This window comes from Perognathus longimembris, chromosome 2 (assembly GCF_023159225.1).
Source record: "Perognathus longimembris pacificus isolate PPM17 chromosome 2, ASM2315922v1, whole genome shotgun sequence".
NCBI classification, from domain to species: domain Eukaryota; kingdom Metazoa; phylum Chordata; class Mammalia; order Rodentia; family Heteromyidae; genus Perognathus; species Perognathus longimembris.
Window position 1 is genome coordinate 136,297,598 of NC_063162.1, and position 25,477 is coordinate 136,323,074.

General features: G+C 40.1%; 1 protein-coding gene across 2 annotated transcripts in view; it reads left to right on the forward strand.

Annotated features, from left to right (window-relative positions):
- Positions 1 to 11,087: 11,087 nt before the first annotated feature.
- Positions 11,088 to 25,477, forward strand: part of Klhdc10 (kelch domain containing 10) — a 49,891-nt gene continuing 35,501 nt past the window's right edge. Inside the window, exon 1 of one of the 2 annotated variants that reach the window (XM_048340220.1) lies at positions 11,088 to 11,365. In XM_048340220.1, the coding sequence (XP_048196177.1) occupies positions 11,200 to 11,365 (166 nt within the window). In that variant the 5' untranslated portion in view covers positions 11,088 to 11,199. The remainder of the gene's footprint in view (positions 11,366 to 25,477) is intronic. The other variant, XM_048340221.1, reaches the window with a different exon arrangement.

Sequence of the window (25,477 nt, forward strand, 5' to 3'; positions counted from 1 at the left end):
ATCCTTCCCGGCCTGGGCTTCTTACAGCGAGGGAGGTTGTACTGGTTAGGACTAAATCTATATATTTTTTTCATGAACTAGTGTATTTAGGTTTTAAAGGGATGCTTAGAGTGATGTGTCCTCAAATTGACCAGGGATGAAGGGTCCAATGCAACTTTCAAGTTTGGCTCTTCTAAATTATTGTTATTAATTATTATTATTATTATTATACGAACAAGGACATAGCGACCTTCGTTGCGAACAAATACTTTGGAATTCTTGCAACAATCATGCAAGAATCGTGGGTGGAATAAGTCTGTGGTATTTGACCCTACTGAGCATTCCCTTCCTTATCTAACAAGTATTTGTTCAACTCAACATGACATTGTACTAGGCAATGGCAATCACAATAAAGAGCAGGAGAGATGTAGGTAGTTTGTTTGCAGTGTTGGGGATCAAATCCACACCATGGAGCTACATCCTTACATAGATGTAGGTAATTTTTAAGGATGTTAGATTTACTTATCGTTCTATTGTTTGTTTTGTAGATGTTCAGTGTTAACCCCAGCGCCTGATACTAGTACTGTGGCACTGAGCTATCTCCCCAAAGACCCTGCTATAGTTTTTTTTTTTTTTTTTTTTGGCCAGTCCTGGGCTTGAACTCAGGGCCTGAGCACTGTCCCTGGCTTCTTTTTGTTCAAGGCTAGCACTCTGCCACTTGAGCCACAGCGCCACTTCTGGCCATTTTCTGTATATGTGGTGCTGGGGAATTGAACCCATGTATAGGAGGCAAGCACTCTTGCCACTAGATCATATCCCCAGCCCCCCTGCTATAGTTTTGAAATTGAGTGTAAGTGCTCCAAAGAAGGCTTACCACCAAGGATATAATAGGAGGACCAAAGGTTTGCAGAGTCGGCTGAGAGAGTCAGCACTGAAGTTGAGATGAATGAGATTGAAGGGAAGAAATCTGGACAGAATCTTCTAACACCACTGTTGGAAGACTGATGTGACTGAGCAATGGGCAAAAAGGAAACTGTAGCAGCAGGCTACAAAATAGTCCCTCCTCCCTCCCTTCCTTCCTTCCTTCTTTTCTTTTCTTCCTTCCTTTCTTTTTGTGCCTACACTGGGACTTGAACTTAGGGCCTGTGCACTGACACTGTGACTTTTTGCTCAGGGCTAGCACTCTACAACTTGTGCTACAGCTTCACGTCTGGCTTTTTGGTAATTAATTGAAAGTAGGAGTCTTCCATACTTTTCTACCCTGGCTGGCTTGGGACTGTGATTTTAGCCTCCTGAACAGCTAGGATTACAGGCATGAGCCACTGGCACCTGGCTTAAATGTTGTTTTTCACTGATAGATTTAGGTGACAGAATTATGGAGTTCATTATGTTATTCTTTCTACTCTTGAATACATTGGAAAATATAAAAATAGCAAAATGAAAGCACATACTGTGTTTTTAATTCCATGAATTGTTGGTTTTCTAAGGGAGGTCTCAAAAAAAAGAGAAAAGAATCTATATTAGGAGCTAGTCTGTAACTCGGTAGTAGAGCATTTGCCTACTATGTGTTTAATCTTCAGTATTACAAAAATGTTAAGCTTATTCTTTGTAGTAAATGTTTTACATATGTATTATATAGTTGGAATCAATTTCTTAGGATTCTAGAGGTAGTATATTGATTACAATTTTATTGGCTTCAAGTAACAAAGCCAATTTGCTCTACTTAAGGAGAATTTGGTAGAACAGCTTTTCTTTTTTTTTTTGAGATTTATTTTATTTTTTGAGATTTGATTTGATTTTTATTTTTTTATTTTTTTTGGCAAGTCCTGGGCCTTCAACTCAGGGCCTGAGTACTGCCCCTGGTTTCTTTTTGCTCAAGGATAGCACTCTGCCACTTGAGCCACAGCACCACTTCTGGCGGTTTTCTTTATATGTGGTGCTGGGGAATCGAACCCAGGGCTTCATGTCAAGAGTCAAGCACTCTTAAACTCTGGTTTCTTTTCAGATGGTATAAATTTTTTGCCTTTTACGAGTCAAGCACTCTTGCCACTCGGCCATATTCCCAGCCCAGAATAGCTTTTCTTTTTTAAAAACTTTCTTGTAAAGATGATGTACAGAGGAGTTATAGTTACATGATTCAGGTAATGAGTACATTTCCTTTTGAACAGTGTCATCCACTCCCTCATTTTCTCCCATTTTTTTTCCTCCTGACTTCCTTCCCCCCGAAAGTTGTATAGTTCATTTCCAACATAGTGTCTAGTGAGTTGCACTGATGAATTGATTCATCCTTTGTCCGATTGTTTCTGTGCTTCCCCTTCCCCTCCCCAAATCAGATAAACATATATAAGACAAAGGGTACAGAAATAAAAAAAAAACAGCCACAGAAAGGAATTAACCAAAGAAAAAAGGAAAGAAGAAATGAACTGCAAAGAGTATAATTTAAAAAACACTTATTTCTTGGAGTTCATTTTGATGAGCATCGTTTTTTTATATTTATTGTCAGTCGTGGGGCTTGAACTCTGGGCCTGGGTGCTGTCCCAGCTCAATGCTAATGCTCTACCATTTGAGCCATAGCACCACTTCTGGTTTTCTGGTGGTTAATTGGAGATAAGAGTGTCACAGACTTTCCTGCTTGGGCTGGCTTTGAACCACAATCCTCAGATCTAGATCTCAGCCTCCTGAGTAGATAGGATTACAGACTGAGCCACCAGTGCCTGGCTAAGCATCATTTTATACAATCTTATTCACATAATTATTGAGCCCTTGTGATCTTCTCCTAAGAATATCCTCCTTTGTCCTCACTGTATGAATGTTTAGATTGCTGTTTAATTCATCATGTCCAGATGTAATTATTTGTCTTTTACTGTCCATTGGGTTTACTTGTAGATTTGTAGGCACATTCTAGTTATTACAAATGAGGGAAACCATGTAGCCTGTTTCTTTGAGTCTGGATTACTTTGCATAGTATAATTTTTTCCAAGTGTTTCCATTTCCTTACAAATGGGGCAATGTCATTCTTTCTGATGGAATCATAGAATTCCTTTATGTATATATACCACAATTTCTCCCCCCCAATTTCTTGATCTGTTTGTGCACTGAGGAGCATCTGGGTTGATTCCATATCTTGGCTATGATAAACAATACTGGACTAAACATGGTTGTGCTGGCAGCTTTGGTATAGTCTGGTTTGTGGCCAATTAGATAAATGCCCCAAAGTGGGATTGTTGGATCATAGGGAAGCTCTATGTTTAATCTTTTTGAGGAACCTCTGAGAGTGATTAAACAAGTTTACCTTCCCATCAGCAGTGTAGTAGCATTCCCTTTTGACCACATCCCCACCAGCATCTGTGATTGTTAGTTTTCTTGAAATTGGCCAATCTAAAAGGGGTGAGGTGGAATCTCAGTGTTGTTTTGATTTACAATTCTTTTGTGGCCAGAGATGTCAAACATTTCTCCTGTGTCTATTGGCTATTCTTATTTCTTTTCCAGAGAAGTCTCTTTTTAAGTCTTTAGTCCATTTATTAATTGGGTTGTTGTTTCTTTGAGGATTTGTTTTTGGGAAGTTTAATTTTTAAGCTCTTGACTATGCAGTCTTTGTTTGATGCATAGCTAGTAAAGATCTTTTCCCATTCTGTGGGCTTTCTATTTATCTTGCTAGCTATGTTCTTTGCCATGCAGAAACTCTTCAGTGGGATGCAATACCATTTATCTAGTCTTTCTTTTATTGGTTGTGTTTCTGGATCTTTACTTAGTGTTGTTGCTGTTTTAATTTTACTCAGTGTTTCCCCTATTCATTCCTGTAATATTTTCAGGGTATCTGGTCTTACATTGAGGTCTTTGAGTCATTTGGAGTTGATTCTGGTGCATGGTAATATATGAGGCTCTAACTTCAGTTTTTTGCATGTGTATAACCAATTCTACCAGCACCATTTGTTGAAAAGGCTGTCTTTCTTCTATCCTGTGTTTTTTGGCTCCCTTATCAAATATTAGGTGGCTATAGGTCTGTAGATTCATTTCTGGATCTTCTATTCTATTCCATTGGTCCTCAGCCCTATTCTGTGCCTGTTTTTATTACTACAGTTTTGAAATAGAGTTTTGAAGCTTGGCATTGATATTCATCCAGTGCTGTTCTTCCTGCTGAGGATTGTTTTTGCTATGCAGAGTCTTCTATATATTCCATATGACTTTTTGGATTACTTCTTCCATATAATTGAAGAATGTTGTTGGGATTTTTATGGGTATTGCATTGAATTTGTAGACAGCTTGGGGCACTATTGCTATTTTCACAATGTTAATCCTTCCAATCCAGGAGCATGGGAGATTTTTCAGCTTTTCTTTTTTACTTTTTTTTTCTTTTTTTGATCCCCTTGACTTTCTTTCCTTTCCTTTTCCTGAACTCAGGACATATGTGTTCACTGAGCTTTTGTGCTTACTCTGGCACTCTACTATTTGAGCCATGACTTCAATTCAGCTTTTAATTTTCTTTTTCTCTCTCTTTCTTTCTTTCTTCTTTTTTTTTCCCCTGGCTAATTAGAGATAAAAGCTCTCAGACATTTCTGTCTGGGTTGGCTTTGAACCACTACACTTCCTAGGTATCAGCCTCCTGAGTAGTTAAGATTTACATACGTAAGCCACAGGCACCTGGCAGGACAGCATTTCTTAATATTTAGTAATGTTCTTACTTTTTAATTATATTTATCCTGTTTCAAAGGTAGAAAAACCTCTTTCTCAATGCTGGCAAATTATGTTTGCAAAATGTTACTTATATTTATAAACTATTTATAAGTTCTTTATGTTTATAGTGCTTATATAAATGCAAAATCAGAATAAATCTAAAATTAAGTAGCCATAAAGTCTAAACAATTCCATTAATGACAATTAATTAATTAACTGCTGTTGCTTTGATAAAATATAATCATGATAACTGGGTGCCAGTGGCTCACATCTATAATCCTAGCATCTTATGAGGCTAAGATCTGAGGATCACTGTTCAAAGACAGCTTGGTTAGAAAAGTCTGTAAAACTCTTATCTCCAATTAACCACCAAAAAAGCTGAAAATGGAGCTGTGGCTTGAGTGGTAGAGCACTAGCCTTGAGCCAAAAAGTGTTTGGCACAAGCCCTGAGTTCAAGCCCTAGGACCAGCATATACACACACATACACATTACACACACACACTTGTGCGTGCACATGCGCACACGCACACGTGCGCACTGTATGTATATACATATATATTTATGGAAAAAGTAAAAAAAAAACCTACATCCACAGTGTAGAGTCTCTACTTATTCTGCTTGTATATTTTAGTTTTAAGATTAACACATGTAGAACACGATGCAGAAAAGCTTCCCACACCAAAAGTACAAAGTTAGTATAATTCCAGGGCTTTGTTTACTTGTTCAGGATAATTGGACTTAATAGTCCACAAAAATGTGGCCAGACAGTGTTCCTGTAATGTCAACTTAATGAGATGTGACATGGTATCTTCAAAACCTGTCTTGTTCTCATTGTAGTTAACTTAGTGTTACTGTAATCTGCATTAGATAAGTATCTAAGCCAATTATTGCTGGACCCAGGAACAGGAAATAATATGTAGACTTCAAGTGTAATTATTGCAGATATTGAAAAATGGATCTGGCACTTTCTATTAAGATTGTTAAAACAAAGAAGGAAAAACAACTGTCTCATTCATTTCATTTAAAAGTTGATTGACATTAATCAGTTTTCTTTTCAAGCATCTAGTTTTTATTAGACTTGAAATATTAGAACTAAGCACTGTGAATCATGCTTTTGAATTGTCTTCTGTGATGTCATGCAGGTTTCATTTGGTATTTATATATTTACATATTATTTGGCAGCCTTTCTTCTTTTATTATTGGCCTGTAACAGTTGAAGTAATAAATTGCTTAATCATATATCATTTTCATGATGCCCAATAGAAAAAAGTGGAACTTATTAACTTTTTTCATTTATAAAATACTATAACAAAAGCAGAGTCTTTATAAGTGATAGCTGTAAAATCATATGACTTAGTGATATTGTACTTAAATCATAGTCTAAACACTCATTGTGTCACATGATTAGTATGTCAGGTGGATGGCACTTGAAAACAGAGCTCTTTCCCTTGGGGCTGCAGCCTGGGGGTGCCATCACCCATGGCAGTGGGCAGGTCCCAGTACCAGTTCTCAGTTCACTAGACATAGTCTAGTCATCTTTGGAGACATAACTATTAATATGTCACTCCATTAGGATTCTGTCTAAGCTCCTTGTCTTCCCTACATTTTTTTTTTGCCAGTCCTGAGGCTTGAACTTGGGCCTGGGCACTATGCCTGAGCTCCTTTTGTTCAAGGCTAGCACTCTTCCATTTGAGGCACAGCACCACTTCTGTATTTTTCTATATATGTGGTGCTGAGGAATTGAACTCAGAGCTTCATGTATACAAGGCAAGCACTCTACCACTAGGCCATATTCCCTGCCACTGAGTTTTTTGTTTTTGTTTTTTTAATATAAGCCTCAAAGGCAAATTCTGGGATGTGGGCTCTCTCTCTCTCTCTCTCTCTCTTTCTCTCTCTCTCTCAACTTCCCCTCGCTGGGGGGGGGCAGGGGCTTGTCCACCCCTTCCTGGGTGGTCCATTATCGCTCACATGGGAGTGATGGCCACAGGTAGCCTCGGTGGCGTGTGGCCGCAGGGTGCCCCAAAACCGCCAAGAACGACACGGATGCACAGGCCCCTGGAGAAAAACCTCTAGGGCTTCTGTTTATTCAAATGAGGAGCCTCCCAGATATACCCCAAAGGCGGGCACAAGAGAGGGGCCCCTGATTGGTCCCAAGGGGCTGTCCCTCAAGTGATGTCAGACTTCCTTCTCTTCCTGTTAAAGACAGGAAGGGGAGGGACCGGCTGAGGTCAGCTGTGGCCCCTTAAAGATGCAGCTGACCCCAACACTGGGAGAAAGGGGGAGATTGGACAATGGGTACCAAAATACAGCTAGACAGAAGGGATATATTAATGTTCTTTTTTTGTTGGTCATGGGACTTGGAACTTGAACTCAGGGCCTAGGCATCGTCCCTGAGTTTTTCCGCTCAAGGCCAGAACTCTACCCCTTTGAGTCACAGCTCTACTTCCAGTTTTCTCGGGGTTAATTGGAGATAAGAATCTCATGGACTTTCCTGCCCAGGGTGGCTTTGAGCTCAAATCTCAGCCTCCTGGGTAGCTAGGATTACAGGCATGAGCCACCAGCACCCAGCTTTTCTCAATGTTCTATAGCACAGCAAGGTGATTATAGTTTACAACAACTTATTACGTATTTTATAAAGAGCTAGAAGAGAGGAGTTTGAAGTATCTCAGTACAAAGAAATGACAAATGTTTAAAAAGGCAATGCTGCTTTCCGTGATATGATTATTATACATTATGTAAATGTATCACGTGATCAAATGGTACTTCCTAAATGTATACGATTGTGTTATTTATTTATTTAATGCTTTAACCTTGGCCTTATGCCTGTTAATAAAGTATTCCACTACTGAACTCCAACCCTTTATTCAAACTTACTTTCTGAGACAGGGGCTTACATTTTTTTTTTTTTTTTTTGCCAGTCCTGGGGCTTGAACTCAGGGCCTGAGCACTGTCCCTGACCTATTTTTGCTCAAGGCTAGCACTCTACCACTTGAACCACAGTGCCACTTCTGGCTTTTTCTACATATGTGGTGCTGACAAATTGAACCCAGGGCTTCATGTATGTGAGGCACACATTCCCAGCACAAAGCCTTGCGTTTTATCTGAGTGTGTGCCTTGATTTCAATTCTCCTATTTTATTATTTCGACTGTGCCTTTACAACAGATACAGGTAACCAGGCCTAGTTTTCTTCTGTTGAAATGGAGTCTCTTGAAAGATCCTCCCCCCAAGCTCATTGGTATGACAGATGTTCACTAACATACCCAACTATTGATTGAGAAGGGACTCTCATGAATTCTTTGCTTGGGGCTGGCCTCAAACTGCAATCCTTCTGATCTCAAACAATAAATGCCAAGTACCCACAATCCAGCTACATTAAATAGCAACTCACTGTTTTATCTGCATTGTTACCTCACTCCATTTAATCTGCTGTCCCCACTCCATTATGTTGAAGCACATTCTAGATGTCAGTGTTTTGCCATTAAGAACTTTTTCAAACAAAACATATCAATAATACCTATTAATTCCTCAATATAATCAAATATTCAAATAAATTTCTCCATTGAAAATAATTGGCTTCAGGAGGCTGAGATCTGAGGATGCAATTCAAAACCAGTCTGGACAGTAAAATTTGAGAGATTCATCTTCAATTAGCCAGCAAAAATGCTGGATGAGGGGCTGGTAGAGTGCTAGCCTTGAGCAAAAAGAAGCCAGGGACAGTGCTCAGGCCCTGAGTTCAAGACTCAGGACTGGCAAAAAAAAAAAGCTGGACTAGAGGTATGATTTAAGTGATAGACTATCAGCTTTGAGAAAGTAAGAGAGCTCGAGGCCATGAGTTCAAGTCCTCAGTACACACACACACACACACACACACACACACACACACATACACGGCTTGTCTAATACCCAGACCAAAGAGTGCACTTGGCTAATATTTGTATATCAAAGTTTGAATAGGGTATAACTCTAATCTGCTGGTTCTCATTTCCTCTTTCTTTCCCTTGCAAAATAATGTTAAAGGAAATAGTTTGTTTTATACAGTTTTCTGTATTATGTAGGTTACAGATTATAGCAACAACTTTTAACATGTTATCTGTCCTTGTTGTCTTTGCATTCCCCCCCCCCCCCATGTACTGGGACTTGAACTTAGGGCCTGGGCACTATCCCTTAGCTTTTTCCATGAAAGGCTGGCACTCTACCACTTGAGCCATACCTTTAGTTCCATATTTTGCTGCTTAATTAGAAGACTTATCTGCCTGGTTGGCTTTGAACTGTGATCCTTAGATTTCAGCCTCAAACATACCAAGCACACAATCTACACTAAATTAATCTCCTAGGCCCTCTCTCTGCTTCACTGTATCTTTTATTTTCTATAAACTGGTAGTTAGAACAAAAGGCTTGATTTTATTCAGATTTGCATTCTTAGTAAGATCACATATAGATGATTGTGTGTACTTCTGTCCAAAGGTAATGTCTAAGTAGCTTAGGTTTGCCTCAAATTTGTGATCCTCCTGCCTAAGCTTTCTCAGGACTGGGATTACAGGCTTGCAAACATCACATATGTCACTTCAATTTATAGATTTCTCCCTCCAAATGTCTTTTTTACTTTAAATCTATTTTCTTGTCATGTGGAATTTCTGTAGCAGATTTTGCTGTAGCATTGTTTAACATGTTTCTCTTCCTGTGTATTCCCTGTAAACTGGATAGAGATGTCTGATAAAACTCAGGTTTAGTGTATTTTCTCATTTATTTGCTTGCTCATAGCTGGCACTCTATGTGACTCATGCCTACAGTCCTGCATTTTAGTTGGTTTCTTGGAGATAGTCTGTTTCTGGGTGGCAGTGAACTGCAGTTTTCAGATCATAGTCTCCTGAGTGGCTAGGAAGGATTACAGACATGAACCCTTGGCATCTATCTGCCTTGACTTTTTCCCCCGCTATAAGACTACTTCATAAACATGCTTATGATCTGGAGGTACATACTGAGGGGATGATAGCACGAGTTGATATTCACTGAATAAATCTCTCAACTCATTATGGGTTGCAAGACAATGTTATTCTGTCATTATTAGTTGGAACATTCCTATAAAATTTCCTTCTGCTATTTGGTTATTCAGTTGTCTAATTTTGGTTATACAATTTATTTAGGAAAATTACTTATTACCTTTGCTTTTCATATTTTAGAACAATTGTTTTCTTCAGGTTTCAATAAGCAGGGGGGGAGAAAGGGGTCTGGTGGGGCTGGCTGTTGGCTGCTTAAAATTTGCAAGCTAGGATCAAAAGGTCTTCTGCAGCCAAGCAGTTTCTTCCTTTTTTTCCTCTCCAACACGGAGGGTCCTCCTCTATGAAACATCGCGGGAGGAAAAATCCATCAGATCTAAAAGCTTTGAAAAAAAAGTTTGCTTCCCTTTTCCTCATCATTCATAAACATCAGCGAGTACTCTTCATGTTCCCACTTTGCATTGCGCCCTGCAAGCTCAATTTTGTTTAATTTTGGAACAATAGATTTTGATCTCCACATCTGTATTTTCTTCAATCTAATCGTCCCTCCCTGTTGTTTAATTTTGCACTTGTTTTTTTTATTGCATATATTGTATGCCGATTAGTTTTTTTTCTGTGAGCAAAAAGGGTTTGATGAACAAAACCGTTTACCTAGCTACCAGCCATCTATTAAGAGTATCTTTTTCTTAGCACTCTACTCACCGTTGGGTGTTTATTATTTTTTTTTAAGAACGTCTTTATTGATGTAATAACCCAGAAGTGGCTTTTCATTAGAGTTTGAAATTTTATTTCTATTGTTACTGGTGAGATTGAACGTTTTTCCCTATTTGCTAATCAGATTTAAAACTGCTCTCAACGCCGTTTACACGGGGAAAAGACCCGCCAGTTCCCCCCCACCCCCCCTTGAAAGACAGGACGAATGATGAAACCCGGGAAGATTTTGTTTTTCTATTTAGGCTTTGGCCCCGCCCCTGTAGCTTCGGTGGCGGGCGTGGGGGGTGGAGGACGAGCCCTTTGTGTGTGCACTGTCGGGGACTGGGATCTGGGTTTGCAAAGCTGGCAGAAAATCGTGTTACCCTGAAGTACATGCCTGTGCGCAAACCCTGCTTTCGATTGCAGTGTTTATGAGGAAGACTTCCAGAGTCCCAACCATGCCTCGAGTATCAGCCTCGGTCGAGAGCCTCTCTGCAGGCGTGGCTTCACCTACTTGGGGTTTGATTGACCAGCCTGATCTCGCTGGTTCAGCGGGGTAGATGCGATCTGGGCGTGGCTACTTCTGCCTGGCTCGGCCCCTACCTTTTTTTTTTTTTTTTAAGCTATAGCTATGGTTACCACGTCTCTCTCCGCCTCCCTCCGCCTTCCAAGAAGACGACTACTCATTGGCTGTCTGTCACCAAAGTGGTTTGTTATTGGTCGTCGGGGACACCCGGCGCTCCCCCCGCTTCCCTGTCTCTCCGGTCTCTTGAGGAGCCCAGGAAGGAGGCTCGGCTGGTGCCGCCGAGTCAGGGGCTGTGCCGGGACCGGGCTGCGGCAATCGCTAGCGGGTCATGTCGGCCGCCCAGGGCTGGGACCGGAACCGCCGGCGGGGAGGAGGCGCGGCCGGCGGTGGCGGCGGAGGTAGCGGGGCCGGCGGGGGCAGTGGGGGCAGCGGGGTTCGGGGTTCTGGCCAACTCAACCGCTTCGTGCAACTCTCCGGGCGGCCGCACCTGCCAGGTGAGTCGTGGGCGCGGGTCCCGGGTTCCGGCGGCGTGCGGGGAGGCGGCCGCGACTGGGGCTTTTCCTTGGGAGGAGGACCGGCCAGCCCCCACATGGCACCGGGAGTGGGAGCGAGGGAACTGGGAAACTGTCTCGGAGACGGTCCGGGGGAACCTGAGGAAAGTCTTTCGGCGGCGGCGGCGGCGGCGGATGTGTTCCGAGGTCCCGACCCGGAGTTGGGTCTGTCTTTCCAAGGGAGCGCCTCTTGTCTCGTTGACATTCCCAAATGTTTCTGGCTTACTCGATTCCCAATCTCTTCCCCCTTCAAGATCACGGTTTGATCTTGTGACAAGGGAGACATTGGCGCCTAACTGTGGAAAATTATTTCAGAAAGTGCTCAATTAAGGACAAAAGACAGAAGAGCATTTCTAGTGGCGATTTTGGTGTGAAAGAAACACAAAAAACCACCCGAGTGTGAGAGAGTTAGGCATTCTGAGACGGAAGAAAGAAGCGGGGGAGGGGGAGAGGTTGTTGGTTTAGGCTGTGTTTCAGCCAGAGAACTAAGAAGATTCAGGAAAACGAGTTGGATTATTAATATTTTGGAATGTCCAGAGACAGAATGGATAATGGTGCTTAGATGTTCATGGAAGGGGGAAGGTGAAGATCAAGAATATGCTTAACGACAAAATTATGCTGTGTCTTCCATAAGACAACAACAGATTGAGAATTAAAAAAAATGTTTTCCAATGCAATAAATTCATATTTTGGCCTGCTGGTCCCTATCTTTGAATTCAAATGCCTTAAAAGACAAAACCAAATCAAAGTGATGCATGTATGTAGACAATTTTAAAGAGGTCCGTCTATTTGAAAGTGAATATTCAGTGTAAGCAGAAAGAAGGTGGAGAATTAAATGCTGCACCAAAAGCCAAATATTATATTGGACAAGCTCTTTTTTTTCCATGAAGAAAACTGTCATGAATGATGTGCTAGTCATACACCATTTTTTTTTGTGAATGACGTTGAGTTGGTCATATCACCGATATATTTGTATAGCTGATGAGTTTTCAGAAAATGATGGTTTTGAATTCTTTCTACTACTCTGACTTGTGCTTCTAAGTAGTAAAAAATTCCTGATTTAATTTAAAGATAACAAAGGGAATTTTGCACAGAGGTATTTGCTAATATTTGTCATGAGGTTATTGACGCATGCTGGAAATGTGGACCAACCCATTTTTATGTACCTCTGAAACTAAAATGACTATTTGTATATTGGCAAATATGTAATATACCATGAGTTGGATTTGAAATGACAGTGTCAGCCTGGGTGAATTAGAATTGAGCAATATGTGTGTTTTAATGTGAAAAAGAAAAAAAGGGGAAATCTTTTATCTTGTCCAAAATTAATAGCAACCACTTAGATTTTTGCACATTGAGAGATTAAAAGGTAAACCTCTTGGAAAGAACCAATTTGCCCTCTGCCACTGCAGTCTAGGTCTTTGGTCATGGATTAATTATTACACCATGGTCTTCTTGTGGGCACATACCCAGGTTCCTTGAAGCTGGTGGGTGCAATTCCTCACTGCTACCATATGAGGGCAGTAGAAGCCATGATTTCAGATACAGGCTTTAGGTGTGGACTATTTCTGCATTCCCTTAGCGCACAAGGCCAGTAATAGCCATTTGCCCAGTGGTAAAGATAAAACGTGTCTAAACTGTGAAAATTCATGTAGTGGAGTCATCACTCTTCTTCTGCTTCCTGATGCTTCATTCTTCCTTCTCTGTTTAGGCACCTTTTGTTTTTTTATTTGCAAAAATTGGGAAATTATCTGATATTTAAATAGACACTTTGAAATTCTTTCATGCTAATTATTCTCCCAAGTATTGCCTTGTAGGTACTACCCCATATCACTCTATTCTGAGATATTTAGAAAGATTTGAGGTGATGAGGAAGAAGAATGTCTACATCTGTTGTATGTGGAAGCATCTATTTTTAAGGTCTAACTTTGTGTCTTTGACCTCTAATCCCATTTCCCATTTTTATTACTTCTCTGAAGACTTGCATATATTGGAAGATCCCTTTCTTTTCCTTTCTGCATTTCTGGCTTGCCATGAAACAAAATGAATCAACTGAGTCTTCCTGACATGTTCTCCCTTTCCCGCAGTGATGGCATCGTTAGTCTTGCAGTTACGCAGCCTGAAATTTGGGTGTCCCTCCTTTGCAGTTTTCCATGTCCTTCAGGTGTAATCAATCACCAGGTTCTCTTTATTTTATTTCCTTCCTAACTCTAGTCCCTGCTGCCGTCATCTTTCACTTAAATCTCCTACAATAGCTGCTGTTCTTGCCTTCAATTCATACAGCACACAAATCTTTCACATCCACAAATCTGTCCTCATCCTTATTTATAATTCCTGGCATATGTGTATGTGCGTGTGCGTGTGTGTATGTGTATTTTCAGGGCTGGTCTCATTATGTAGCTTGGGCTTGCCTTAAATTCTTGATCCTATTGCATTAGTATCCCATGTGGTGACATTACAGGTGTAAACCACTATGTCTAACCTTTCTTAGCTTTTCATTGCTCTTAAAATAAGGCAAGAATCCTTAGCGTGATGTAAATAACACCATATAGTCTGCCTCTGTTCACCTCCAGATTATTCTTCCATTATATTCTCTTGCTTTTTGAATTTTCTTCTATCTCTATTACCAAAGAGCCCGTTGCACATATGAATTCATCAACAAGGACCCTTCTTATTTTTCATTTTCTTATTTATTCTCTTGCATTGGAGCTCATCACATTTTTCCCCCATGTGTGGGAGCTTTCTCTGATCTTCCCAAATTGGCCTCTTCTGCCTCTGCACTCTCCTGGTATCATGTGGGTCTCCTTGGGCATATGTAACATTTGTGTGTGACTCCTTGATAGTCATCATCTGATAGTCCTTAAATGAAAATATCAAGTATATATACATTTATATATTTATGTACATATGCAGCTCACACACATGTATTTAAAAATTCTAAATTAATGCACTAGCATTACATGCAGGTCACACTAGTGTGTAGTGAATTTAATTGATTACTATGATTCCTTCTCCCGTGACCCCACTGACTATGGACAGATAAAAAGCAAATTCTTAAACACCCAGGATTAGACTGCATCCATTGTTCCAGTGCAAGTGATACTTTATGAAACCTAGAGTACCTTCTTGCCTTTCTGTTTGTTACTGAAACACAATATGGACGATGTGGTTGTCTTATAGGTTACAGAATTCATAGCTTCTTCATCTGAATGATTGGTGATTTCTCTGCACCCAGTAAAGAACAGGGAAAGTGAGTTTTTGTAGAATAGTCTGAAGAGATAGAGCTCAAGAGCAAGACACCGGGTAATGAGATGCAAGTAACTATGTGAGTGTGATTAAATGGAATGTGTCCAGCAAACAGTTAAACATCCATTCTAACACAGAGTGGAGGAAAAACATACAATTGGTAAAGCTGGGTAAAAAATAATACCAAAGTCTTAATAAGTGTAAAATCCAAATGATACAAAAGAACATATGGTAAAAGGCAGGTTTTCCTTTCATGTTTCACTTGAGCTCATTGCCTTCCCTAGAAACGAAAATAGCGTTGTATGTGTGTTGTTCGAATGAGCGTTTTAAATGTTTATACTCTTAGTACAATCAATGGTACAATGAATATCTGTGTACATGTAGAAATTTGCACAAAAAAAGTATGTAGGACCTTTAAGATAATTCCTAGAAGTGCAATTGCTGGGTCAAAGGATGTGTACTGTTTGAACTTTAATTAACTGTCCAATTGTCCTCCGTAGAGGTTGTTCCCGTTCCTGTCCTGCAGACGGTGACAGAGCGCTTGCTAGCTGCTTGCTCGTTCTCTTGGTAATGAATGTAGTAGGTTTTTAAACCCTTTTTAAAATTGCCTGCTTAATAGGAATATTTTTCTTAACCCTCTCTTTAACAAATGGGCCATATTTGTTTTTTATTAATATTCTTTGAGATGTTAATGTTTTTCTAGAGATGTTTTATATGGTTTATAGGATCTCAGGTTTAAAGAAAATTAGTTCTTAGTCTTTGACATATGATTGCAGATATTTCCACAGTTCTTTCACATCTTTTGACTTTATATTACATTTTTTCCAGTAAAAATGAAAAAAATTGTATTTAAATTTATATCCTCTTCAGATGCTAAAGATTTTTACCATAAGAAAAATCTTCCTTAGACCAATTTCAAGTTAAAACTAAAATGAGTGTTCTTGTTTATATTAGATGCATTTATTTGTAGAAATACAGTATTGAGATTGGGACCCAGGTTTGCCTTTCTTCTAGGTAGCTCCCCAGCCAGCACAGTAAAACATTTACTGAGCAGTCCAGCTTTTTCCTACTGACTTGAGGTCTTAGCTACAGTTGCTTTATATAATTTGGTACTACTATTGGAAATTTATTTTATTTTGCTCATCACTTTACCTATTTTTTTTTTAAGATCTTTTAGGTGTGTTTTTTTTTTTTTTTTGGCCAGTCCTGGGCCTTGGACTCAGGGCCTGAGCACTGTCCCTGGCTGCTTTTTGCTCAAGGCTAGCACTCTGCCACTTGAGCCACAGCACCACTTCTGGCCGTTTTCTGTATATGTGGTGCTGGGGAATCGAACCCAGGGCCTCATGTATACAAGGCAAGCACTCTTGCCACTAGGCCATATCCCCAGCCCCTGAATTTAATTTTTGTATTTTTCTTTTTCTTTTTTTGCCAGTCCTGGGCCTTGAAGTCAGGGCCTGAGCACTGTCCCTGGCTTCTTTTTGCTCAAGGCTAGCACTCTGCCACTTGAGCCACAGTGCCACTTCTGGCTTTTATCTATATATGTGGTGCTGAGGAATCGAACCCAGGGCTTCATGTATACAAGGCAAGCACTCTTGCCATTAGGCTATATCCCATCCCTAATTTTTGTATTTTTATAAAGGTAATATATGAAGGGTTACCATTACATAAGCCAGGTAAAGAGCACATTTCTTTTTGGATGTTGTTACCCCTTCTATCACACTTTACCTATTTATATGTCATGGTCCCTCTCCCCTTTTTATGGTTTTGGTTATTCTCCTTCATTCTTCTCAGAGTTATGAGAATATTTCCATATCAGCTAGAGTTAGGTAATAAAGAATTAGCTAACCACACCCCTACCAACATGTTTTGTTGTTGGTGGTGTTGGTGTTACATATTCAAGATAAGGTCTCACTATTTTGTGTGGGCTGATCTGCTATCAGTCTTAGGACTATAGGTGTGCACCCCTACCATGCTCAGCTACCATGTATATACCTATTAATAGAGCATTACTTGTAATAATCGATATGTTTTTGAAGTTTAAGATCCAGCTGTAGGGCTGGGGATATAGCCTAGTGGCAAGAGTGCCTGCCTCGGATACACGAGGCCCTAGGTTCGATTCCCCAGCACCACATATACAGAAAACGGCCAGAAGCGGCGCTGTGGCTCAAGTGGCAGAGTGCTAGCCTTGAGCGGGAAGAAGCCAGGGACAGTGCTCAGGCCCTGAGTCCAAGGCCCACGACTGGCCAAAAAAAAAAAAAAAATCCAGCTGTATATTAATGTTTTGCGTTAAGGAATAGGATATATATTCGTTTCTTACTGTCAATTCAGTAGCTTTTTTTTTTTTTTTTGAGGTAGGATTCTTGCCATGTTGCCAGATTGGTCTTAAACCCCTGGACTTAAGTGATCTACTTGCTTCAGCCTCCCCAGTATTTAAAGTATAGGTACCATACCATACCTTCCTCTTCAGTAACATTTCAAAGTTGTTCTGTTACATTTTCTGCTATGAAATGGCGCTGTGGCTCAAAGTGGTAGAGCACTAACTTTGAGTTGGAGAGCTCAGGGACAGTGCCCAGGCCCAGAGTTCAAGCCCCATGACCGACAAAAAAAAAAAAAAACAAAGAAAAAAAATTCTGGGGCTGGAAATATGGCCTATTGGCAAGAGTGCTTGACTCATACATTTTCTGCTATGTTTACCCTTTGGTAATTTTTCCTTTCTATGCTATTATAAATGCAGTTTCTATCTTTTTTTTTTTTCCAGTCCTGGGGCTTGAACCCAGGGCCTGAACACTGTACTTGGCTTCTTTTTGCTCAAGGTTAGCACTCTACCACTTGAGCCACAGCACCACTTCTGGCCTTTTCTGTTTATGTGGTACTGAGGAGTCGAACCCAGGGCTTCATGCATACTATGCAAGCACTCTATTGCTAAGCCTTATTCCCAGCTCAGTGATCTACTTTTGTCAAATTAATTTGGATATATGTATATTATTTTATTTTATTTATTTAAATTTTTGGTAGGTCATAGGGCCCGAATGCTGGGCCTGGGTACTGTTCCTGAGCTGTCCAGCTCAAAGTTAGTGTTCTACCACTTGAGCCACAGTGCCACTTCTGGTTTTCTGGTGCTTAATTGGAGATAAGAGCATCACAGACTTTTCTACCTGGGCTGGCTTCGTGTTTGGTTTTTTTGGCCAGTCCTGGGCCTTGAAATCAGGGCCTGAGCACTGTCCCTGGCTTCTTTTTGCTCAAGGCTAGCACTCTACCACTTGAGCCACAGCACCACTTCTGGCTCTTTCTATATATGTGGTACTGAGGAATCAGACCCAGGGAGGGCTTCATGATACAAGGCAAGTACTCTACCACTGGACCATATTCCCAGCCCCCGGGCTCTGAACCCTGATCCTCAGATCTCAGCCTCTAGAGTAGCTAGGATTACAGGCGTGAGCCACTGACACCCAGCAAAGTGCATATATTTTTATTATGCTAAAATATTAGTTTTAATGAGGTCATTACTCAAGTGATAGTGACTGCCTAGCAAGCACTGGGCTTTGAGTTAAAAACCCCAGTACTAGAAAAACAAAAAGACCTATTACCATTTAAAAGATTCTATCTATCTATCTATCTATCTATCTATCTATCTATCTATCTATCTATCTATCTATCTGTTTATTGCCTGTCCTGGGGCTTGGACTCAGGGCCTGAGCACTGTCCCTGGCTTCTTTGCTCAAGGCTAGCACTCTGCCACTTGAGCCACAGAGCTACTTCTGGCCTTTTCTATATATGTGGCGCTGAGGAATCGAAACCAGGGCTTCCTGTCTGTATACAAGGCAAGCACGCTTGCCACTAGGCCATGTTTCCAGCCCAACTTTTTAAAAAATAAATGGAAATAAAATTTACCCCTGCCTTTCAGAGTCTATAAGAATTTTTATTTAATTTTTTCTTAGATCTACTTTTATGGTGAATTATATCCATATATTTACTGCTACCAGACTATCCCTGCATTCCTGAATCAACTTGTTTAACCTTATGGTATATTACAGTTTTAAATGTCTTGTTGGATTCTGTATGCCAAATTTAGAAAGAAATTTTGCATAATTCTTTGTAATCTTAAATTGTTATTTTTATTGGATTATGTCATTTTCACAAACATATTTTAAAGCTTGCTTTCCTCTGTGCATTTTTTTCTCCTTTCTGGGTAAATGGTATTGAATAAAGTTAAGAGTTTGGTTGAATTTCCATGAAACAATTTAGTCATTGTTTGTGTCTTGGCAGAAATAGCTCTTGGACAATTATATCTATTATGATCATTTGGCCTGGTGCTATACATATTTTGTTGTTCTTCTTTTTCCTCATCCTTTTTTTTTCTGTGCTTGAGGAATTGAACTCAGGGGCCAGGTGCTATCTCTGAACTTTTTTGCAAGGCTAGTATTCTACCACTTGAACCACAGCTCCAATTCTGGCTTTTTTGCTAGTTAATTGAAGATAAGAGTCTTGTGGACTTTCCTACCAAAGCTGTCTTTGAACCATAATGATCAGATCTCAGCCTCCTGGCTAACTATGATTTCAGGCATGAGTTGCTGGCACCCAGCATCCATCGTTCTCCTTCCTTCCTTCCTTCCTTCCTTCCTTCCTTCCTTCCTTCCTTCCTTCCTTCCTTCCTTCCTTCCTTTCTCTTGGACTGTTTTACTCTTCTAAGTCCCTTGCAATTTGATAAATTTTGAATTATTTTGTTTGTTTATACAAAGAAATTGACTGAGATCCTGGTTGGGATTGCATTGAATCTGTATCTCAGTTTGCCGTTTTGATCATGTTAAGTGGTAGGGCCATGAACATCAATGTGGGGTATTTTTTAAATTAGATCATTAATTAACTTTAACCAGTGTTTTGTGCTTTCCAGAATGCATTGATACTTTGCTTGCTTTTCCTAGTCCTGTAGTCCATATCCCTTTCTAGGTTTTCAGCCAAGCCTGTATCTCCTTTGTATTAGTGCAATGGAGACTTCGTTGGTCTTGATTTTAGTTTTCTCTTTTATCTCTTGGTTATAGTTTACTTCTTTCTGTTGGCAATCTTCCTTTTTTTTTTTCCTGGTCCTGGGGCTTGAACTCAGGGCTTAAGTATTATCCCTGCTCCTCTTTGTGCTGAACTAGCACTCTACCACTTCAGCCACAGTGCCACGTCAGTTTTGTTTTTTTTTTAAGTAGCCTATTAGTGATAAGAGTCTCACTGACTTTCTTGCCTGAGCTGTCTTTGAACTGTGATCCTCAGATCTCAGCCTCCTGAGTAGCTAGGATTTCAGGAGTGAGCCACTGGCACCCGACTTGGCAATCTATCTTGAATTAGAATCTCTTGAAGTATTTTCTGCTCCTGAAGAATTACTAGTTTTTATAAAGCTTTTGGTCTCTCATTATCTGCTACTACTACTGTGAAAGGAATACATGCTCAATTACTAAAACTGGAAAATACAGAAAAATTGAAACCAGAGAGAACTATCTATGGAAATTCTACTTGATGACAATCACATCAACATTTTGACATTTTTATCTTTAAAGAACTAAAAGGTTCTTTATTAGTGATTATGTTAATACTATGTAAATAAATGTATAGCTGGGTAGATGCTTAAAAATCTTAAAATTTCAGTATTTAAATGTTTAGCTCTCAAGGATTGTTTGTATTTTGTTGTTTAATTGGTAGAAATAGTTTCTCTTCAGCTTACTATCTGAGTGACTTTTAGGATTTTTTTCCTCTAGGCAAAGGCTAAATATTTCTCCTTCACAGCTAAGCTTTTTTGGGGAAATAAACTTTGTTGTTTAAGTTTATTCTTCATTTCTTCTCACTTTATTCTTTCTTCTGTTCTGTCTTCTCTTTTTCTTTTCAACCTATTGCACTCTCATTTTATGCCTCTCTTTCTGCTCAAGTGTTCTTGCTAAGGCAATAAATTTTCTAATTGATAAATCTAGTATTTCTTATACTTTGCCCTGGTTAATTTCTCTATAGAGTTTTAATTTAACTACTTCCTAGGCTAGAACTGGGAACACATAATAATTAAGAGTCCTTATTTATAAAGAGCTCTTAGTTATCCTATTATCTCTTGAGTTTCCCATTTGTTTTCCTTTATCTGCCTCAATACATTGGTATCTAAGAGTATATCTTTTTCATTTGTTTGTTTCTCCTCACTCATATTTTCTTTGAGTGATACCCATAATCTTTGACAGTGCCCAGAACATCTCCAGCTGACATTTCTCTTCCTAACGTATTTGCTAATGGTTACTAGACATTTCCATCACTTGACCAGTGACCTTAAATCCACCATATGTACAGAATAATGTTGTCACACTTCCAGTCAAACCTGTTCTTCCTCATGTCCTCCTTCCAACATCCAGTGAGCCAAACCAGAAGTAGAGTCACAGTAGCTTCCTTCCTTTACTCACCAGTTACCCCATTGGTCACACAAAGGCCTATTGATTTTTTTTCCCTTAACTGTTTTATTTGTCCCTTTCTAAGGCCATTTATGTCTTTAATTTTATATTTTATCTATATAGAAGTATTTATAATTGTCTAATTATCCTCCTCCTCCTCCCTCCTCCCCTCCCCCTCCCCCCTCCTCCCCCCCTCCTCCCCCCTCCTCCCCCCTCCTCCCCCCCTCCTCCCCCCTCCTCCCCCCTCCTCCCCCCTCCTCCCCTCCCCCTCCTCCCCTCCTCCCCCCTCCCCCTCCCCTCCCCCTCCCCTCCCCCTCCCCCGCCTCCCATCCCCCCTCCCCCTCCCCCTCCCCCTCCCCTCCCCCTCCCCCTCCCCCTCCTCCTCCTCCTCCTCCTCCTTCTCCTTCTTCTTCTTCTTTTTGTCAGTCCTGGGGCTTGAGAACTTTACCTGGCCTCTTTTTGCTCAAGGCTAGCACTCTACCACTTGAGCCACAGCACCACTTCTGGCTTTTCTGTTCATGTGGTGCTGAGGAATTGAACCCAGGGCTTCATGTATGCGAGGCAAGCACTTTACCACTATGCCATATTCCCAGCCGTGTCTAATTCTTCTTGACAGGTAAGTTGAGAGGAAGGAACTTAAAAAAAAAACCTTACAATATTAAGCTATGTCATGATTCTGGTTTTTCTGTTTGCTCATTTGGCTTGGTTTGGTTTTTTTGTACTGAGGTTTGAATTCTTACTCTTGGAAATGCTAGTCAAGCTTGTCTAGCCCTGCTTCATGATTCTATACATACAGATACATACTGTTTATTTTTCCAACCCCCACCTAAGACTATGTTTATACATGTTCTCTTTCTTTAATTTTTTATTGTTATTATAAAGATGATGTACAGAGGAGTTACAGTTACTTAAGTCAGGTAATAAGTCCATTTCTTTTTGGAAGTGTCACTCCTTCCCTCAGCCTCCCATTCTCTCTCTCTCTCTCTCTCTCTCTCTCTCTGTCATAGAGATTGAACTCTGGGCCTGGACTCTGTCCCTGAGCTCTTCAGCTTAAGGCTAGCACTCTACCACTTGAGCCATAATGCTACTTCCAGTTTTCTGGTGGTTAATTGGAGATAAGAGTCTCACAAACTTTCCTACCTAGGCTGGCTTTGAACCTCGATCCTCAGATATCAGCCTCCTGAGTAGCTAGGATTACAAGCGTGAGCAATGGGCCCCTGGCCCATGTTCTTTTTTAATGTACAGTTTTAGGGGGTAGAGGTGTAGCTCTTTGGTAAGGCATGTGTTGAGCCACATGCTAAGGCACCAAAAAAAAAAAAAAAGGATTATTTTGTGTTGAATATCATCAGAAATAGTTGTAGCATCCTTTCATCTGTGTCATGATTTCATTTGTTCTTTCCGAAAATTTACTTTTTTAAAAACTTTCCTATTTTGTGCTTTACCCTCTTTCTCTCCATTGATACAGCCTTTTAACTTGCTTGAGTTTTCTCTCTTCTGATTTCCAGTCCTGGGGCTTTAACTCAGGGCCTGGGCACTGTCCCTGGCTTCTTTTTGCTCAAGGTTAGTACTCTACCACTTGAGCCACAGCCTTTTCTCTATATGTGGTACTGAGGAATCAAATCCAGGGCTTCATGCATGCTAGACAAGAATTCTGCCATGAGGCCATATTCCCAACCCCCATGAGCTTCTTTTGTTCAAGGCTAGCACTCTACCACTTGAGCCACAGCACCACTTCTGACTACTGAGAAATCGAACTCAGGGCTTCATGCATACTAGGCAAGCACTCTACCACTAAGCCACCTTCTCAGCCCCTGTTTTTTATTTTATAGCTAAGATTATGCAAGTATTGCCTAGAATTGCTAAACCAAATGAGCATTTAAAAGACCCTATTCAACATGATCTGTCTCCATTAGTCCCTATCTTTTCCCTTCGGTTTCCCTGGAATCAGTCTTGTTTTCCTTTTATGTTTGGCCCTATCCTCAGTCTTCGTTAGTAGTTCTTGCTCTTCTACTACATGTTTAGGAATTTGAGTTCCCCATTATTTCTTTTCAGTTCTCTTCCATGTACTAATAAATCATGCCACTTTATAATTTGGGCTCCAACCTCTCTTTTAAGGGCTATCCTCTTGCCTTTTCCATGTCTCTGCTCACATTCAGCATATCTAAAACTAGATGTGGTCTTTTATTGAAGGGTAGCTATTGGATCGTTTTGGTTATTGAAGTATTATGATGAGGTTTACCTTCTTCAAAGTTCCTCTAGTTGCTGATGGAGAAGTGGTGGTGGCAGATGGTGAAAATGCAGCATGGAAGCTATTCAGAAGACTGGCAGAATTTTAAAAAGATGGTGGCCTAGAGTAAGGCATGCTGATTCAGTGGTGAGAGTGATTGAATGTGAGATATATGTTTAAATTGACATCAACATGATTTTCTATGATGGATGAAAGAATGAGACGAATTATCATTGATTCGTGAGTTTTTGTCTTAATGGATGGGTGGTGATGTCATTGTGTTATGATATGGAACAGACTGGAAGGAATGGGATTATGGGAGTAAATCAAGACTTGTTTTGGCTTTGTTAAGCTTGAGATGCCTACTTACCCCTCATAAAGAGGATACAGGGCAAACAGGTTTGTGTAACTGAAACTCAAGGGAGATGTGAAGTCTCAATGTATACATTTCAGAATTACTGGCATCCAGATGATATTTGTAACCATTGCACTGAATAAGACCATCTGGAAAAGTTTTTTAAAAATTGAGCAAAAGTCTATGACTCTTGAAATTGGCGAAGGTAAGGAGAAGCAAGAAGATGAGTAAGTTAGAAGGAAGGCCCAGCTGTGCTATGTGGTTTCATGGATAACAAAAGAAGAAAATGTCTAAAGGCAAGAAGTCACCTTGTCAGGGACATGCCTGAAAGTTTGAGTTAAAGCTACCTCTAAAACAGCCTCTACTACCATTGGTACCCCTCTATCTTATAACTGAACATCGTAGGATTTAGGGGGCTGACTCAGGACCTGTTAACTATTTACAATATGGGAAAACATACTCAGAATTTCAGATTGCCAACTAATAAATTAGAATTTAGAAACACACTGTCATTTTTCATAGCCTGTACTCTTCCCTAAACTATTTTTAAGGCCAACTCCCCACATTTTAAAATGATTTAATAGATTTGAACCCTTAGTGTCATCTGTGCAAGACTAATTTGGAGAACGCTTAAAGGTTATGTTCACTTAAATATTTTGACTTCCCATTATTGAACTCATCCTATCACCCCTAGAAGTTTTTTCTTCATTAAAATTTTAAACTGAGAAACATTACAGACATGGTAAAATTGGATACTATCAAGAAGTCTCTGTTCACTTGAGATCCAGTCTTCTTTCCCACAAGTGTCATCTATTATGAGTTTCTAGGGCTGGGGATATGGCCTAGTGGCAAGAGTGCTTGCCTCGTATACATGAGGCCCTGGGTTCGATTCCCCAGCACCACATATACAGAAAATGGCCAGAAGTGGCGCTGTGTGGTTCAAGTGGCAGAGTGCTAGCCTTGAGCAAGAAGAAGCCAGGGACAGTGCTCAGGCCCTGAGTCCAAGCCCCAGGACTGGCCAAAAAAAAAAAAAAAAAAAAAAAGAGTTTCTAGTATATCCTCAATGTACATACTTTATATCAAAGCAAAATTAGAGTATAACCTAAGATATTCCTTCATACTATTCTTTTTAAATTTTTTCTTCTTAAAATGCATTTGAGGGATTGTTCTTTGTTAGCATATTTTGACTTTTCTTATTCTTGTTCATGGCTGCAAGTATTTTATGCATGTTACAGATTTTATCAGCCACCCAGTAATAGATAAATTCTTTGTTTTGGTTTCTACTGTTTCTAAACATTGCTGCAGTGCATGATGATATTTTCGACCCGCCCTTTCTTCAAGTCACAGAACCTTCAGACTCATAATTTTTTCTTTCTTTTACTTAACTTTCCTGTCCAACTTGTTTTATTGTAATATATGTTTAGGTGCTTTTTCAGTGTTAGTATCAAGGCTTGAACTCAGGATCTCTTGCTTTCACTTGAGTTTTTGCTCATGGCTGGCTATCTACCACTTGAGCTACATCTCTAGTCCAGTTTTTTTTTTTTTTCTGGTTAATTGGAGATAGTTTTTCAGACTTTTCTGCCCAGGCTGGCTTCAAACAGCAGTCCTCAGATCTTGTCTCCTTACTGGCTAGGATTACTGGTATGAGCTCAGCTAGCAGGTACTTTTAAAAACATTCACTCATAACCCATTGTGAGGGGTAGGTACTATTTGTTTTTTTATTTTCATTTAATTTTGGTGGGGATTTGAAATAAGGGCTTTGTATTTGCTAAGCTGGTACTCTACCACCTGGAGCTATGCTTCCAGCTCTGTTTTTG